The following is a 17,809-nucleotide window of genomic DNA, read 5'->3' on the forward strand; positions in this document are numbered from 1 at the left end:
ATGTTTTAAAAAAAAAATCTAATTTTTTTTATCAGTTTAAATGGCCAATTTGACATGCCATTGGGACTTTACATTGTACACAGTCCTTTTGTGGATGATTGTGGCTTTATATATTTTTGGAAAATGGGATCCTGAAGAAGCTCTCAGAGTGGGTGAAATGCGTTGATCCGTACCCTTTCCCTGTTGGTACCATCCAAATCTTAAATGATTTGTATCGCATAATTACAGTTAATACACGCAGGAATTTTAATGTGTAACGTTGATTTATTTTAATTTTGTTAACTTAATAGAATGTATGGCTTTTTAGCTATTTGTTTATCTAGGCACACCCAAATCCCCAATTTCCAGTATCTTTCGAGATCTGGAATATACCTCAATAATTTTCAATTTACTAGGGGACGGACGGTGCCGGTATTTTCAGATACAGGTTAGCTCTCTCTCCACCGGATTTTTATCTTGTAAATATTGACCTCTGGGGAACCTGGCTATTGAGGGGACAAAAGGTGTAAATGGAAGATAGGAGTAAATCTGTGGCAGACACTTTATTTCTTGCCTAATGGGTGAAGCGTAAAGGTGGCATCCTCAGTCTGTATATGCAGTAAAGCATGCTTGTTATACGCACTGTGGAACCTAAGGGGTTAATGTGGTTGTAAGGGAAAAGGTGTTTTTATCTAAATGCATTCTTTGCATTAAAATAAAAAGCAGCCTGTGTGCAGCAACCCCCCTCAGCCCTCCTAATACTTACCTGAGCCCCTTTTCGATCCAGCAATATACACAAATGCGTTAGTTGTCCGGGACTTTCCCTCGTTATTGGCTGAGTTATCAACTTCAGCCAATGAGGAGAGAGAGGGGGTGGGGTTGAACTGTGGCTTCGTGTCTGAATGGATACATGGAGCTGCGGCTCAGCTCGGGTGCCCCCATAGCAAGCTGCTTGCTGTGGGGGCATTTAATAGGAGGGAGGAGCTAGGAGCACCGACGAGGGACCTGAGAAGAGTAGGATCTGGGCTGCTCTGTGCAAAACTATTATACAGAGCAGGTAAGTGTGACATGTTTGTTATTTCTCTTACGTACTCCGACAGTCGCCGCCTCCTCGAAGTCATCCCTATTGGGTATTGACTGCCGCTCCGCCGAAGTAGCTAGGTATAGTGATGACTTAGAGGCGGCGGCGACTGTCGGAGGACTCAGAGAAAGGAATTTTACAGGTAAGATTTTACAAAAATTCTGTTTTTTAACAAAAAAAGTCAAGTTCCTCCATCCCAAACTTGCTCATCCATGTCTTTATGGACCTTGCTTTGTGCACTGGTGCGCAGTCATTTTGGAACAGGAAGGGGCCATCCCCAAACTGTTCCCACAAAGTTGGGAGCATGAAATTGTCCAAAAATGTCTTGGTATGCTGACACCTTAAGAGTTCCCTTCACTGGAACTAAGGGGCCAACCCCTGAAAAACAACCCCACACCATAATCCCCCCTCCACCAAATGATTTGGACCAGTGCACAAAGCGAGGTCCATAAAGACATGGATGAGTGCGTTTGGGGTGGAGGAACTTAACTGGCCTGCACAGAGTCCTGACCTCAACCCGATGGAACACCTTTGGGATGAATTGCGAGCCAGGCCTTCTCATCCAAAAACATCAGTGCCTGACCTCAGAAATGCTCTTCTTGAAGAATGGTCAAACATTCCCATAGACACACTCCTAAACCTTGTGGACAGCCTTCCCAGAAGAGTTGAAGCTGTTATAGCAGCAAAGGGTGGGTCAACTCCATATTGAACCCTACAGAAAAGACTGGGATGTCATTAAAGTTCATGCACGTCTAAAGGTAGCCCCCCCCCAATACTTTTGGTAATAGAATATATCTGGTCTTCCTTTTATTCCCATGATTTCTGCCCTTATCGGCAAAGCCGTATCAGCCTAGGGTTATATATAGTCTTGGCTTCAGAATTATTTTAGTGATCTCCCAGCAGTAGGTAAAAGAAAGGCAGCTCTGGTTGCAATATTAGCCACCATTCTGGATCTGCCCCCTGCAATCATTTTTTTCACTGCCAGTCTTCTAAGTTGAATAATTCCCAGTGTAGACTGAGGGCATACTGTGAGTGCAAGGTGTCATGAACCTGCCCCCTGAGGGGGGGTGTTACCACAGTGCCCTGCACTCAGCGTACAGTAATGATATAGAGAGCAGTGCAAACCCAATTCCAGAGAAAAGGCGAAAAAGACCCGGTTTTATTAGAAAGGCAAGTGTACCAGGAGGTTAGCCCTGCCCTAATAGAACCAGATGCTCATGGAGCAGTATATACCTTTTACCCATGTATACTGCATCAGTGATTTATAAATGCATTTCATTTTCCTCTTCAGCACACTGGGGAGAGACAGGAAAACTTGTTAGACTATATGCAATCCATACTTTATTATTATAATAAGGAATTTATATAGTGCGTATAGTTTGGGCAGCTTTTATATTTTATTTTTTTGCTTTCTCTTCTTCTAGCTCTGTGTGACATGCACCCGATGCGGGCCTTGTTCCTCATCCCCAGAAATCCACCTCCAAAACTGAAATCTAAGAAATGGTAAGTCTGTGCCTTCCACGATGATCACAAGAAAAACCTACTAGTCCCAGCCACATTGAGGGGTTATCATTGGATCGGTCATTTAATTGTAGAAACTAGTCAGGACTGCATTACCAATTGGTGTTATTATTTTGAGTAACAATTAAACCAAACCTAAAGCTAGGGCTGCCTAGATAAGCATTGTTGGGATTTAAAGGGTAAGACCCCGTTCACACAGGGGCGACGCTACTTGCTGGGGCGACCTGTGAAGTCGCGGTGCACACTGTGCACCGCGACCTCGGCGCGACATGCACGGACTTCATATCATTGAAGTCAATGCAGGTCGCCTCCAGGTCGCCCCAAAGTAGTACAGGACCCTTTTTCTAAGTCGGAGCGACTTGTGTCGCTCCTATTAGAACGGGTCCTGTGCTAATCTATGGCGAGCGACCCACCGCGACTTGTCAGGCGACCAAGTCGCCTGACAAGTCGTGCTAGTGTGAACCGGGTCTTACTCCACTTTCGTGGGGAAAAAAAAAATAGTAAATAAAGAAAAAAACAATATAGCGTATACAATTGAGACACAAATCATATTGTAATTGAATGTTTTTAAAAAATGACCTTTCCTTTTCAATCTGCAGCTGTTGTAATTTTCTGCAAATGCAATACAATATGGCCGCCTGGAGCTGTTCTGTACACAGAATGTATACTGACCACACCCCCAGAAACATCATTTCCTGCTTGTGTGATTGGCTCACCAATTTCCCCAGAATTCTGCCTAAGATACAAGTCAGAGTTCTGGCATCCCCTGCAACAAAAATGTCATTTTTGGTGAGATAGTCTCAATAGGAACACGTCTATAGGGATGCAGACCCTGCAGCGTTCCTCATTAGAGCTCTGCAGCTGCACAGCTGATAAATAATTATGAAACCACTCCCATTTGACTGACTTAGCACAGAGAAACAAACAATGATTTCTTCAGAATACCAAAAGGTAGGAATCTGCAACAAAGTTTGTTAAAATCCTTGTAATGTACAGAGATCACCCAGAGGGGAAAGTTTTTTTTTTTTTTTTTCTCAACAAAAGTTAACCACTTGACCTCCGGAAGGTTTTACCTCTTCTTGACCAGGGCTTTTTTTTGCCATTTGCAATGCTTTACTTCAACTGGGAATTGCGTGGTCATGCAACACTGTACCCAAAAGAAATGTATATTTTTTTTCCCACACAAATAGTGCTTTCTTTTGGTGGTATTTGATCACCACTGGAGAAAAAAAGAAAAAGACCTAACATTTTGAAAAAACAAACTATTTTCTATTTTCTGTTTTAAAGCACATCCAATAAAAAAACCAAAATCTAATTTCTTCAATAATTTATGCCAAAATGTATTCCACAGGTCTTTGGTAAAAAAAATAAAATAAACTATGATGTATATATATACTGGAATTTATGCTATAGACACTATACTGTAATGGCGGTGATCAGCGACTTATGGTGGCACTGTCATAGGGTGGTGGGCAATCTGGCACTGACGTCGCTAGTGACACTAAGGCTTCATTCACATGTCAGCGTAGCGATCGCGGGCAGAATCACAGCGATTCTGCCCGCAATCCGGAAATCATTGCAAATCGCGGGACGCCTGTGCGTTGCTCGTGATTTGCAATAGCACCCCAAACGCTGTGCGATGTTGCCACGATTTGCGCCTGCCGAATCGCGGTAAAAAAAAATAGTGGGACGCATGACGCCCCAAAGAAGCTCTTGTACCTTTTTTGGGCGTCATGCATCCCGCGATTTTTTTTGCTAGATGTTTCGGCGATTTGGCAGGCGCAAATCACGGAAAAATCGCACAGCATTTGGGGTGCTATTGCAAATCACGGGCAACGCACAGGCGTCCCGCGATTTGCAATGATTTCCGGATCGCGGGCAGAATCGCAGTGATTTTGCCCGCGATCGATACGCTGACATGTGAACGGAGCCTAACACAGTGGTCAGTGATAATACTGTACACTGACACTATACTAATGACACTGGACTGGGAAGGGACTAACATCTAGGGCAATCAAGGGGCTAACTGTGCCTAACAATGTATAATGTGTGATACTTTTACTCACAGATCTGGCTGCTTTTCAGGGAGAAGAAGCAGCCAGATTTTTGTTCCCTGTACACAGGGTTCTGTGTGTTTGTAAACACTTTGTGAACTCTGTGTGTGATGGGACACAACCAAACAGCTGATTTCAGCCGAAATCATTGGTTGAAATCTGCTGCCAAACTGCTGTCCAATCACAGCACGGGTCGACAGGGGCACAAGCATGTGGGCCCCAAACCCGAAAGAAGGCATGTATGTGATTGTGCCTGTACCTGCCGCCCGCTCACATTATATTTACTGTGAGCATTTGGCAGGTAGTTAAAGTCTATGTAAATCCTGTTAACTACTCTTATTTGCTTCCTTTTGTTTATTTATCCATCTCAATAAGTGCAGAATAATATCTGTTGTTTTGTTACAAATTCAGAGCTAACCTGTGCAGAATTAGTCTAATCAGCCCTTCTAGTTCCTATCTTGTGAATACAGCAAATCTGTTATTAAAAAATGGCGGCTGGGCTGATTCCACTCAGTCCACAAAATTCTGATTATCAGCCCACGACACTTGACTACTCGGTCTTGCACAGTTGTACAGGCTCCTTTCCTGGCCTGAAATAGCTTGTTCTGATTTCACTGCACACTCTGAACTTCTCATAGCGTGCGTTAGAAACTGCAGCAAGTGACATAGAGTCCGCCTCATTTTCTTGCTGTAAAACATTCAGCACCATCTAGGTCACAGGTGTCAAACACAAGGCCCGCTGGCCGAATCCGGCCCTCCAGGCCATTTCATGTGGCCCTTGCACCTCTCCTGCAGCTGCTGCATCATCCTCATCTTTGCCCCCACCTTGTCTCAGCAGATGGTATCAGTATCAGAGAGGACAGAGCTCCTCTGCCAGATCCCGTTCTTCCCCCTGCAGCTGCAGAGAGTACCCCCCCCCCCCAACTTAGCAGTTGGCAGCAGAGAGGAGGATACAACTCCTCCTACAGATCCTGCACCTCTCTGTGGAGCCCCTCCTCTCCTCCTCAATTGGTCTCAGCATTCAGCAGACTCCAGTAGGTGACTCCAGCCCTCCTCCAGACCCTGCAGTTTCTGCTTCCCAGCTCTGCCTCCAGCTTCTTCCCTGCAGCAGCACATGGTAAAGGGGATGCACTGTGATGTAAGGGAGGGTGGGGACTTCTGATAGTGGTGGGCTACAGATAGAACCAGCCCTCTGAGGGCGACCGTAATGCTAATGCGGCCCGCAATGAATATGACACCCCTGATCTTGTTCTTTCCTCCCCAGCCTGACTATTCCTGGCCCACCCCTTTCATTTAATGAATTTTAGTTCTTCCAATCATGGAAGCTCCTCATCAAATGTTGGTATTATTTTGTGTGGTCTGCATGCAAGTTTCATCCACCCGTCAAGGCATTATGATGTTTGCATAACTCATTCCAAGAGCCAGCCCACTGCTTGCATCACTGGGTCAGAGGGTTGTGATGTTTTCCTAAACTAAAGTATCCTTCTAGCTCCACCCACCAGACATCGCCTGCATTACATAGAAAAGCACAAGGACCCAGTGGTGACCTCACTGGGTCTAAAACAAGTTATGTAGGAAGATAATGTTTTATTTAACTAGCATGTTGATGAGAGGGGAGGGAGGAATAAGGTTGGGGAAAATATAAGCAGATAAAACATTAGCTTTAAGAGCTGAGTGCATTTCTGGGAAATGTATTGCAGAGTTGTACGGCTTATGTTTTTTTATTTTTTTTTGTTTAGCCCTTCCTTACATTTTAATGACTAGTGCTTCTGCCTTTCCATTTAGACACACCTTGTCTGATAGTCTGTCAGTGAGATAAGATCAGCAAGGTACACCTAAGTTTGGCCATACACTGTTAGTTTTATTTTATTTTTTTCTTCAATTCAGCCAACGGGCTGAGTGGAAAAAAAAACATATTTTTATAATTCACACAAGTGAGATCGTGGAAAGAACATGTTTTTCATTGGTGTCAGTTGGAGGAAGAATGCTCCTTACATTGATGTCCATTTTAGGAGGAGTACTCCTTATATTGGGATCAATGGGAGGGAAAATGCTGTTTACATTGGGGGTCAGTTGGAGGAAAATTGTTCTTAAATTAGTGGTCTACTTAGAGATACTCAGTTTTTGTTTGCCCAGTTCACTCTTCCTGCGGACCCTAGGTCCTGGCTTTTTTTTTTTGTCTATTTTTTTGCTGTTTGTTTTTGGATCCCGTTTTTTTTCCTTTGGAGATCTTTTAGCAACTGCCGGGCTGAGCAACGGGCTGGACTATTGCAGTACCAGTGGTCCCCTCAGCCTGGCCAGGGAGTGCGTGCAGACCGTAGCTCCGCGCACGGTTGGCCGCGACATAGCCTCACTGGACGGGGGCTGGCCCGCGAGTTAAATGTCTTGCATGGTCGCATACTTCCAGGTCTCGGCCTGAGTCACAGCGTTCCTTCTGCCCGACAGCTACCCCACTTCGGTGGCGAGGAGGTTTCTGTCTTGGGAGTGTTACCCACACGCTTTTATGGATCAGGTAAGGGCCCCATCCTCTCCTTTCCTGGTTTTCAGTGTGGGGCGCAGGTACTTCCTGGGGTGGTTGGTCCCTCCAGGGTTCTCTTCTCCCCCACCTCATGGTGGGGGGGGGGGGGGGTGGTTGGCGGTGGCTGGTGCCCAGGCTGTGGGTGCCCCTGGCCTTGGTGCCTGCGGGCGCACTGTTCCCCTGTGGCCCTCTGTGGGCCTTCTATGGGGTGGGTGGCCTTTTTGGGTCCCCTTGGGACAGCTTGTTGGCCTGGGGGGCAGGTGGCTCGGTATCCGCGGGTCCAAGTACCACGCGGTCGGGCAGGCCAAAAACTTACCCCGCGGCTTTGCCGCCTGCTGGCTGGATCTTGTCTGGAGCAGCCCCAGTTGTGGCAGCTAATACCACCATTGTACCCCAGAATATCTGTCTCCCCTCCACTCCCTGGCTGGTCGCGGGTCCCCCGGCAACCATGTTTCCCAGTGGTAGAATCCCGGCTTTTAGGACTCCCGCTGGCAGGTGGGCAGAATCTGTTAAGGCCCTTTACATCTTTACTATGGCTGGTGCCTTATTGGGGCATGTTTTGGACTCAGTTCGGGTTTCTCAGACACAGTCGGGGTGGGCGACACTTTTGCGTCTGTCCATGGGGGGCGACCGGTTTCCCCCCGCCTATGGCAAACTGGCAGACCCGTTGGTCCAGGGTCTGCAGTTTGTCTGCGATGCATCTTTAGATCCAGTTCCTGTGAGTCTCTAAGCTATCCTTCTCAGCAGTGGTGCATAGGCATATTTTGTGGCTGAAGTGTTGGTCTGCGGATCACACCTCCAAGAAGGATCTGACTAAATTGCCTTTTTTAGGGTGAACGCCTGTTTGGGGCTACCCTAGGTGATTTCAGCCCACAAGAAGTTTTTTCGTCCCTCGGGGATTTCAGAAAATAGTTCCAAGGCCTCTTTGAGAGGTTTCTAGTGGCCTTGCTTTGGCAATCGGAGAGCAAGCTTCTCCAGACCTGCTGACCAGACCCGTTCAGCATTACAGTTTGACCCCAATCATGACTGGGGTTGGGGGATGTCTTTCCTGGTTCTGGGGCTGTGGACCTCTCTGGGTCAGTGACCAGTGGGTCCATGAGGTGATTGTATCCGTTTCCAAGATGGAATTCCCTTTCTTGTCCTCTGGGGGCTCCCAGTGCAGATTCAGTCAGACAATGCCACGGCCTTGGCTTTGTGACTCACCAGGGTGGCACATGGAGTGTGTTAGCAGCCCTTGAGATGTCCGGCATTCTCCGGTGGGCAGATCGTTCTTGTCCTCTCCGCCATTCACTTTTCTGGCGTGGAAATTTGGCAGACTGATTACCTCAGTCGTCAGGCGTTGGACCAGGGGGAATGGTCTCTTCATCCAGACGTGTTTCATCAGATATGTCTGCGATGGGGCACCCCCCAGGTGGCTCTGTTGGCACCCAGACTCCACAGAAAGGTGCAGTGGTTCATGGCCAGGTCACCAGATCCTCTGGCAAACACCATGGATGCTCTAGTGGCTCCATGAAGCCGGTACCATCTGATTTATGCCTTTCTTTGCTCCAGCTTCTTCCATGACTTCTACGCAGAATCGAGGACAAAGGGATTCCAGTCATTTTGGTGGCTCTGGACTGGCCTTACCGGTCTTGGCACTCCGTCCTGGTGTGACTGGTTGTCAATGCCCCTGGAGGCTTGCTCCCAGGGACGATCTGTTGTCTCAAGGGCATATCTTCCATTCTGTTTTACAGTCGCTTGCTTTGATGGCCTGGCTGTTGAGAACCAAAGGACAGGGCTTGTCTGGCTTGGTGACTCTAACCATGTTGAAGGCGAGGAAATCTACATCTCGAAAGCTTTATCATCGTATGTGGAAGGCGTAGATTTCCTGGTGTGCGGTTCGCAGAGTCCATCCTCGTTCCTTTTCGGTGGTTTAGATTCTGGCCTTTCTTCAACAGGGTTGAATCAGGAACTGGCCTTGAGCACCTTGAAAGGCCAAGTGTCTGCCTCGGCAGTCTTTTTTCAAAGACCTTTTGGCTTCCCATTCATTGGGCTGTACATACCATCAGGGGGTTCATCATTTTACTTCGCCTTTAAGTTCTCCTCTGTCACCATGGGATTTGAACCTGGTTCTGTTGGTTTTTCATAATCTCCCTTTGAAAACATATAGGAGATCCCTTTCCTTACACTGCCACAAAAGGTGGCTTTTTTGGTGGCTATTACTTCTGCTCGCAGGGTGTCTGAGTTGGTGGCTTTGTCTTAACCTCTCTCATCTGGTGGTTCACAGGGATAATGTGGCGCTGTGACCACGGCCGTCGTTTCGCCCAAGTGTTGTCTCCGATTTCTATTTGAATGAGGACATTGTGCTGCCGTCCTTGTGTCCCAGGCTGGCTTATCTCAGGGTATTTGCCTTTTATACTCTGATGTTCAAGCTGTTTGGCAGTCACTGAGTCCCTTCGGGGGTCAGACTCACTCTGTGATTTACGGATGGGGATTCCTGCGGATTCTTGCTTCCTCTACTATCTTTTCCAGATGGGTCAGACAGACGGTGAACCAGGCCTATTCGCTTATGGGTCGGTTTTCCCCCTTTCCCTGTGATGGCACATTCTACTCAGGCACTTAGTGCTTCTTGGACCTTTTTGTCATCAGGTGTCAGTGGCGCAGGTGTGCATGGCGGCCTCTTGGTCGTCGGTGCGTACTTTTTCGAAGTTTTACAAAATGCATGTTTTGGCATCTGCGGTTGCCTCCTTTGGTCGCAAAGTTTTTGCAGGCTGCGATAGGTCTGTTTTTCCCTCTTGAGGGTGTATTTCAGGTTGGGCTCCTAATGTTCTAGTTAAGCTACTATTACCTGGATTGGCTTGTGTATAGCCTTGGGTTTGTTATTCCCCCTCATGTTCGGCACTGCTTTGCGACATCCTTGTGGTGAATATGGAGCTGTGCCTGTCAATGAAAAGAAGAGAAAATATGATTTTTTGTACTCGCCGTAAAATCCTTTTCTCTGAGTTGATTGACAGACACAGCACCACCCCTCTAAGGAGTTTAACGTCTTGTTTCAACAGGTCCTTGGCCACATACTCCCTGGTGGGTACATTTCTTCAGGGAGTTAAGCACTTGACCCCTCTAGTCTAGTGTGGTCTCTGTTGCCGCCTTGGGGTCTCGATTTCGTACTCTGTCCTCCAGAAGCCTTTTTTGAGAATCTTCAGGAGAATTCCCTGCTTACGCTGTCGCAAAAGGTGGCCTTTTTGGGTGGCTTTCACCTCTGTGTCGGAATTGGTGGCGCTATCCTGTCCACCTTACTGGTGGTTCACAGTGATTAGGTGATTCTTCGCCCCTGTCCGTCGTTCCTTCCTCAGGTTGTCTCTGATTTTCATTTGAATGAAGACATTGTGTTTCCTTCCCTGTGTCTCAGGCCAACACATCCAAAGGAAATTGCTTTGCATGCCTTGGATGTGGCCTGGGCAATTAGGGTGTACCTGGCAGCTACAGAGTCTTCTAGGAAGTCAGACTCACTATTTCTACCCAAGGAAGGGCCTTGGAAAGGGTTGTCCGTTTCCTGTGCGACCGTTTCCAGATGGAACAAACAGACGGTGGTTCAGGTCTATTCCATCCAGGGTCAGGTTCCTCCTTTCCCTGTCAAGGTGTATTCTTTTCTGGTGCTCAGTGCCTCCTGGACTTTCCATCATCAGGCGTCAGTTACACAGGTTAGCAAGGTGGCCTCCTGGTCGTCGGTGCACACTTTCACAAAGTTCTATAAAGTGGATGTGTTGGCATCTGCGGAGGCTTACCTTGGCCGCAAGGGTTTTGCAGGGAACTGTTTAGAGGATCTGGTCCTCTTTGAGGTGAAATGTTTTTTTCAGGCGAGCTCCAGTTGTTTTGAGCCCCTGTTTACCTGGTTGGCTATAGTTTAGCCTTGGGAATTTCTTTTTCGCTGTTCCCACCCCTCATGTTAAAAACTGCTTTGGGACATCCCAATGGTAATTGAATATCAGGAGCTGTGTCCGTCAATGAATGAAAGAGTGGGATTTTTGACTTACCGTAAAATCCATTTCTCTGATGATCATTGACATACACAGCACCCACCCCTCTGTGGAGTTGTAATTCTTCTGACACTGCTTGTAACAAAATGGAGTACTTATAGCAGAGAGAGGGAGTATACCCCCTGGGACTGCCCATAGGCATAGCCAGACTTTTTTTCTGCCTAGTGTCCTACTACTGTAGGCGGCAGTATAACCCAATAGTTAAGAAGATCAGGAGCTGTGTTCGTCAATGAACATCAGAGAAATGGATTTTACGGTAAGTCAAAAAATCAAATTTTTGCAGAGAATTGTGGGGAAAAAAAATTACAACTTGAAAAAATTCACCATGCCTCTCACTAAATATTTTGGAATGTCTACTTTCCAAAAAGGGGTAATTTGGGGGATATTTGTATTTTCCTGGCTTGTTAGTGTCTAAAGAATTGAGATAGGCAGTCAGTACATAAGGTGTGATCAATTTTCATTGATTTGCACCATAGCTTGTGGACTCCTTCCCAAAAACCAAATAATATACACTGATTTTGGTTATTTCTACCAAAGATATGTAGCAGTATAACTTTTGTCCAAAATGTATGAAGAAAAATTACTAATTTCCTAAATTTTATAACAAACTAAGAATTTTTTTTTACAAAATTTTCAGTCTTTTTTTTAAATTATAGCGCAAAAAAAAAAAAAAAAAAAAAAACCCAGTGGTGATTAAATACCACCAAAAGAAAGCTCTATTTGTGTGAAAAAAGGATAGAAATGTCATGTGGGTACAGTGCTTGAGTAATTGTCATTCAAAATGTGAGTGCACTGAAAGCTGAAAATTGGCCTAGTTAGGAAGGGGGTAGAAGTGCCCAATGGGTAAGTGGTTAAACTGAGAAAATATATATGAAAAAAAAATGTAATTTTGAAATTAATAATAGCAGCAACACATCTCAAAAAAGTTGGAAGAGGGCAAAGTTTAGCACGGTGTAGCATCTCCTCTTCTTTTACCAACACTCTAAACATCTGGGAAGTGAGGAGACCAGTAGCTGGAGTTTTATAAGAGGAATGTTGTCCCATTCTTGCCTGATATAGGATTCTAACTGCTCAACAATCTTGGGTCTTATTTGTCGTATTTTTATTTTCAAGATGTGCCAACTATTTTCAGTGTGTGAAAGGTCTGGACTGCAAGCAGGTCAATTAAGCATCCGGACTCTTCTACAATGAAGCCATGAGCCATGCTGTTGTCATAGATGCAGTACGCGGTTTAGCATTGTTCTGCTAAAAAAATCCGTCGTCTGGATGGAAGCATATGCTGCTTTAAAACCTGGAAATATCTTTCAGCATTGATGACCTTTCCAGATGTACAATACCATACCATCAGAGATGTCGGCTTTAGAACTGAGCGCTGATAACAAGTCGGAAGGTCCCTCTCCTCTTTAATCCAGAGGATGCAGCGCCCATGGTAGATAACAAGCCAGAAGGTCCCTCTCCTCTTTAGTCCAGAGGAGGCGGTGCCCATGGCTGCTAGAAAGCATGTCAAACTTCGAATTTTCTGACCACAGAAGTTTTCCACTTTGCAGCAGACCATTTTAAATTTGCTTTGGCCCAGTGAAGATGGTGGAGTTTCTGGATCATATTCAGATTTGGCTTCTTCTCTTCATGATAGAGCTTTAACCTTGCATTTTTTAAAGGCATGGCGAACTGTGCTCACAGTGATTTTTGGAAATATTCCTAAGCCGATGCAGTGATGTCCTTCACAGAATCATGCCTGTTTTTTTAATGCCTTGCCGCCTGATTGCCCAAGAATCCCAGGCATCCAATATTGCATTTTGGCCTTGTCCCTTCTGCATAGAAATTTCTCTAGATTCCCAGAATCTTTTGTTGATAGTATGTACTGTAGATGATGTAGAAGATTATATATTTAAAGTCTTTGCAGTTTTACATTGAGGAACATTATTCTGAAATTGTTTGACAATTTTTAGACAAAGCTTTTCACAGATTGGTGAACCTCAGGCCATCTTTACTTCTGAGAGACACTGACTCTCTAAGATGCTCTTTTTATACCCAATCATGTTACTAACCTGTTGCCAATTAACCTAATTATGGCACTTTTCCACTGCAAGTACCGGCTCGGCCCTGCTTGGCCCGGTTTGCTTTTCCACTGCATGGTACCGAATGGTACGGTGTTGGAACGGTTCGGTACGGTACGGTTTGCTTTTCCACTAAAGTAGTACTAAAGTTAAGTGGGTGGGATAACAACGGGGTGGGTGGGATTCTCTGACCAATCAGTGGCTAGTAGTGACTGCATGCAAAGGATTGTGGGATATGGTACCGGGTATGGTACCTCTTGGAACCACAATCGAGGTGGTACTGTTTTTGAGAGCCGTACCGTTCGGTTCCATGCAGTGGAAAAGCGCCTTTAGTGGCAAAAGGTTCTTTCATTTCCTTCCTTGTTAGTACCGCTTTCTTTGCCAGCTTTTTGTTGCCCTGTCCCAACTTTTTTGAAACGTGTTGCTGCCATCAATTTTAAAATTCCTATTTTTTTTTTTTTTTTTTAAATGTACATTTTCTCAGTTTAAACGTTTGATATTTCTCTTACGTCCTCCGACAGTCGCCGCCCACTCATACAGTCTTCACCAATGGGGTATTGACTTAATCTCCACAGGAGTAGCTAGGCATAAGACTTGTTAGAAACAAAGCATTTGCATAGACCCACCCATGGGGGCTGTCCCACTGGTCCCCCCCCCCCCCTGCAATAGCCATCCCAGCTCAGTTTGTCTTCTGCCTAGTTAAGGAGTAGATAGGCTTCCCTGTGCTGGGGCTACAGTCTCAGCCGCTTTCTTCTATATATTTTCTATTGTGAATAGAATATGGGTTTATGAAATTTACAAATCATTGCATTCTGTTTTTTATGTAGATTTTACAGTGTCCTAACTTTTTTGGAATTGGGGGCTGTTATTGTTTTTTTTTTTCCAATTAATCGTTTGACAGATATTTAGAATCTCCCTCAAGTGGCCATCTGTGCATCAAGTAGTCAGCAGCTTTGCTTAAATATCTACTGAGATAAACATAGTCTGTTGTTTTCAGTTAGTAGGATCAGCGGAATAGTAAAGCACAACCACTGCACACACGAGATATTTTTCAGCTGTCTAAAGAAAAAAGGAAAACTTCTTGAGCAAACTGAGCTCCAAAACTATTTTACCTATTTTCAGGCTATTGGTCTATTTATTCAGCAGGTGTTTCTTTTGTCAGTTTTCTAAAAGATGTCCAAAACAATAATGATGTATTTACTTCTAAGACGAGAATATACTGTCTGAAGGGGCTAGTACAGGGCTCAAAATTTCAAGTCCTGAGCTACTAGCCAGGCCTTAAGGGTTACTCGCCACCAGTTGCCCCACCAGACCCCTACCTTGCCCCCCATATCCCTCTCTTCCCCTGGGCATTTGCTGGGAGAACAGCTCCTGAGGCAGCCCCACACTCGCCCTCAATCATTTTCCACTCGCAAAATGCAACCAGGCAAGTGGGAAATTTGAGGGCTGGGCTAGTATACCTTAAAGCCCATCTGCTGGGAAAATTGGAAGCCTATCCACTCCACTTACACTCCTTTAAAAATTATAGTAACTTTAATGAGTAACTCCACTTTTTTTGGGGGGAAAATCAAAACATTACCCTCTGGGTGATCTATGTACATTGCAAGGATTGTAAAAAAACATTGTTGCAGATTCCTACCTTTTATCATTCTGGAGAAATAGTGGTTTGTCTGTGTCTATGTGCTGAGTAAATCTGTATGGGATTGGTTTTGTAATTCTCAATCAGCTGTTGCTTGCAGGGTCTGCATCCCTTTTTAGACATGATTTCTTTTGGGAGTAACTCACCAAAAGTGACATTTTTGTTGCAGGGGATGCTCAAAATTGAATTTGTATCTTAGTGCAGACTTCTGGGAAAGTCAGTGAGCCAATCATACAAGCAGGAAATTACGTCCTCGCTTCGGCAAGACATATACTAAAATTGGAACAAGCAGGAATTACATCCTTTGGAGGCATAATGTACTCCATCTGTGTACAGAACGCCTCCAGGTAACCATATTGCATTTTACAGAGAATTACAGCGCTGCAGTTTAAAAAGGAAAGGTAATTTTTTAATCTACAATTACAATATGACTGGTGTAGCAATTGTATACACTATATTATTTCTTTTGCTAATTTTTTTTCTACAAAAGTGGTTACCCTTTAACTTGCCTAAATTTTTCATCATGTAAAACTCAGGTAGTGATAAGTGGTAGTCCACATCCACCATGATCGGTCTTGTTGCCCCCCCCCCCTTTTCATGCTGCCTTTAGAGTCTTCAAACCCTTTTGAGGACCCTACCAGTGGACCTACTGATAATGAGGTGGAAGAATGAAGAATGACCCTGATGCAAAGAGAGAAGAGTCTGATAAGCCGCACACCACAACAAAACCCTATGTGTGGACAGTGAAAACAGCCTCAGCTGTTGAGGTCTGTGACCTGCATGGAGCCCAGCCTGAGGTTGTTTTTACTTTCCACACACAGGGTTTTGTTGTGATGTGCGGCTTATGGGACTCTTCTCTCTTTGCATTGGTATCTACGGAGCTGGGACAAGCTCTGTCCATGCCTGCACTCCCAGTGGTCGATAATAGAAGAGAACCCTGAGGTAGTAAGCGGGGTGCCCCAGGGCTCAGTCCTGGGACCAACCTTGTTCAATTTATTCATAAACAACATTGAGGTCGGGATCAGTAGTTCGATATCAGTTTTTGCAGATGACACAAAATTGGCCAGAGCAATAACTGCACAGCATGAAGCAGATATCCTACAGAATGACCTGGACAAAATTACAGAGTGGGCAACGACATGGCAAATGAGGTTTAACGTGGAGAAGTGTAAGGTTTTGCACTTGGGGACTAAAAACATAAAAGCACAATACACGTTAGGAGGGGAACCCTTGGGGGAATCAAAAATGGAGAAGGATCTGGGAGTCTTGGTTGATGATAGATTAGGCAACAACATGCAATGTCAAGCGGCAGCTGCCAAAGCCAGCAGAATATTAGCATGCATAAAGAAAGGGATGTATTCCAGAGATAAGACTATAATCCTTCCACTTTATAAAACTCTGGTCCGACCGCATCTGGAGTATTCTGTCCAGTTCTGGTCGCCAGTCCTCAGGAGGGATGTGTTGGAGCTGGAGAGAGTCCAGAGAAGGGCAACTAAACTAATTAGGGGATTGGAGGACCTTGACTATGAAGAGCGTCTACAATCGCTCGATTTATTCTCCCTGGAGAAGAGACGTCTGAGGGGGGACATGATAGCAATTTATAAATATCTTAATGGGGATCCCAGCTTAGAAAAAAAGCTGTTCATTCGAAGGGATTGCATGAGGACTCGAGGGCATACAATGCGATTAGAGGAGAAGCGTTTTAACCTCAGGCAACGTGGGGGGTTCTTTACTGTTAGGGCTACAAGATTGTGGAATTCTCTACCACAAGAGGTGATTTCTGCGGGTAGTATGGTGGCTTTCAAAAGACTCTTAGACTTACATCTCAAGGATCAGAACATTCAGGGGTATGTGAGATGATTACAGCCACACACACCTACACAGGTTGAACTGGATGGACTATTGTCTTTATTCAACCTCACCTACTATGTAACTATGTAACCCTTTGGAGCCTTAAGCAGCACCCGCAGTTTTGGCATTGCTTCACAGTGAAGAATGACCCTCCCAGCCTGCAGTCCAGAAGAGAGTAGACTGGACCTGACATGTCACATGACCATAGCCTCTGGCGAGTATTTGAACCATTTAGAGCAAGTTTTTTTTTTTTTTTCAATTATGGGGGTGAATAGCTACATAGTTAGTGAGGTTGAAAAAAGACAACAGTCCATCCAGTTCAACCTATGATGTGTGTGTGTGTTTGCTTTTAACCATACATTGTATACCCCTCTATGTTGTGGTCTCTAAGGTGTCCATCTAACAGTTTTTTGAAACTATCAATGCTCCCTACTGATACGACTGCTTGTGGAAGAGAATTCCACATCCTTACCGCTCTCACAGTGAAGAACCCCTTACGCATTTTAAGGTTAAACCGCCCTTCCTCTAGTTTTAGTGAGTGGCCACGTGTCTTATTGTATTCCCTTACTCTGAATAGTTTGTTCCTTATGCTAGGGTCGCCAGTACAGTATTTGTACATTGATATCATATCCCCCCTCAATCTTCACCAGAGAGAACAGGTTCAGTGCCTGTAGCCTCTCCTCATAGCTGATGTTCTCCATTCCCCTAATTATTTTTGTTGCCCTTCTCTGGACTCTTTCCAGTTCCAGCACATCCTTCCTGAGGACCGGTGCCCAGAACTGGACAGCATACTCCAGATGTGGCCGGACCAGAGTCTTGTAGAGTGGGAGAATAATCTCTTTATTTCTGGAGTGAATCCCCTTTTTTATACATCCCAGTATTCTGTTGGCTTTACGTGCAGCTGCTTGGCATTGCATGCCACTGCCAAGCCTGTTGTCTACCAGTACCCCCAAGTCCTTTTCCATCCTAGACTCACCCAGAGGTTCCCACCCTAGTGAGTAGCTTGCTTTCTGGTTTTTGGCCCCCAAGTGCATTACTTTACATTTATCAACATTAAACCTCATCTGCCATGTAGTTGCCCACCCCGTTATTT

General features: G+C 45.2%; 1 protein-coding gene across 7 annotated transcripts in view; it reads left to right on the forward strand.

The window, feature by feature from the left end:
• Positions 1–17,809, forward strand: part of MINK1 (misshapen like kinase 1) — a 249,643-nt gene that overhangs the window by 140,284 nt on the left and 91,550 nt on the right. For all 7 annotated transcript variants that reach the window (XM_082253310.1, XM_082253312.1, XM_082253313.1 and 4 more), the window contains exon 9: positions 2,485–2,563. In XM_082253310.1, the coding sequence (XP_082109436.1) occupies positions 2,485–2,563 (79 nt within the window). The remainder of the gene's footprint in view (positions 1–2,484; positions 2,564–17,809) is intronic.

This window comes from Pelophylax lessonae, assembly GCF_965119305.1.
Source record: "Pelophylax lessonae genome assembly, chromosome: 4".
Lineage (NCBI taxonomy): Eukaryota > Metazoa > Chordata > Amphibia > Anura > Ranidae > Pelophylax > Pelophylax lessonae.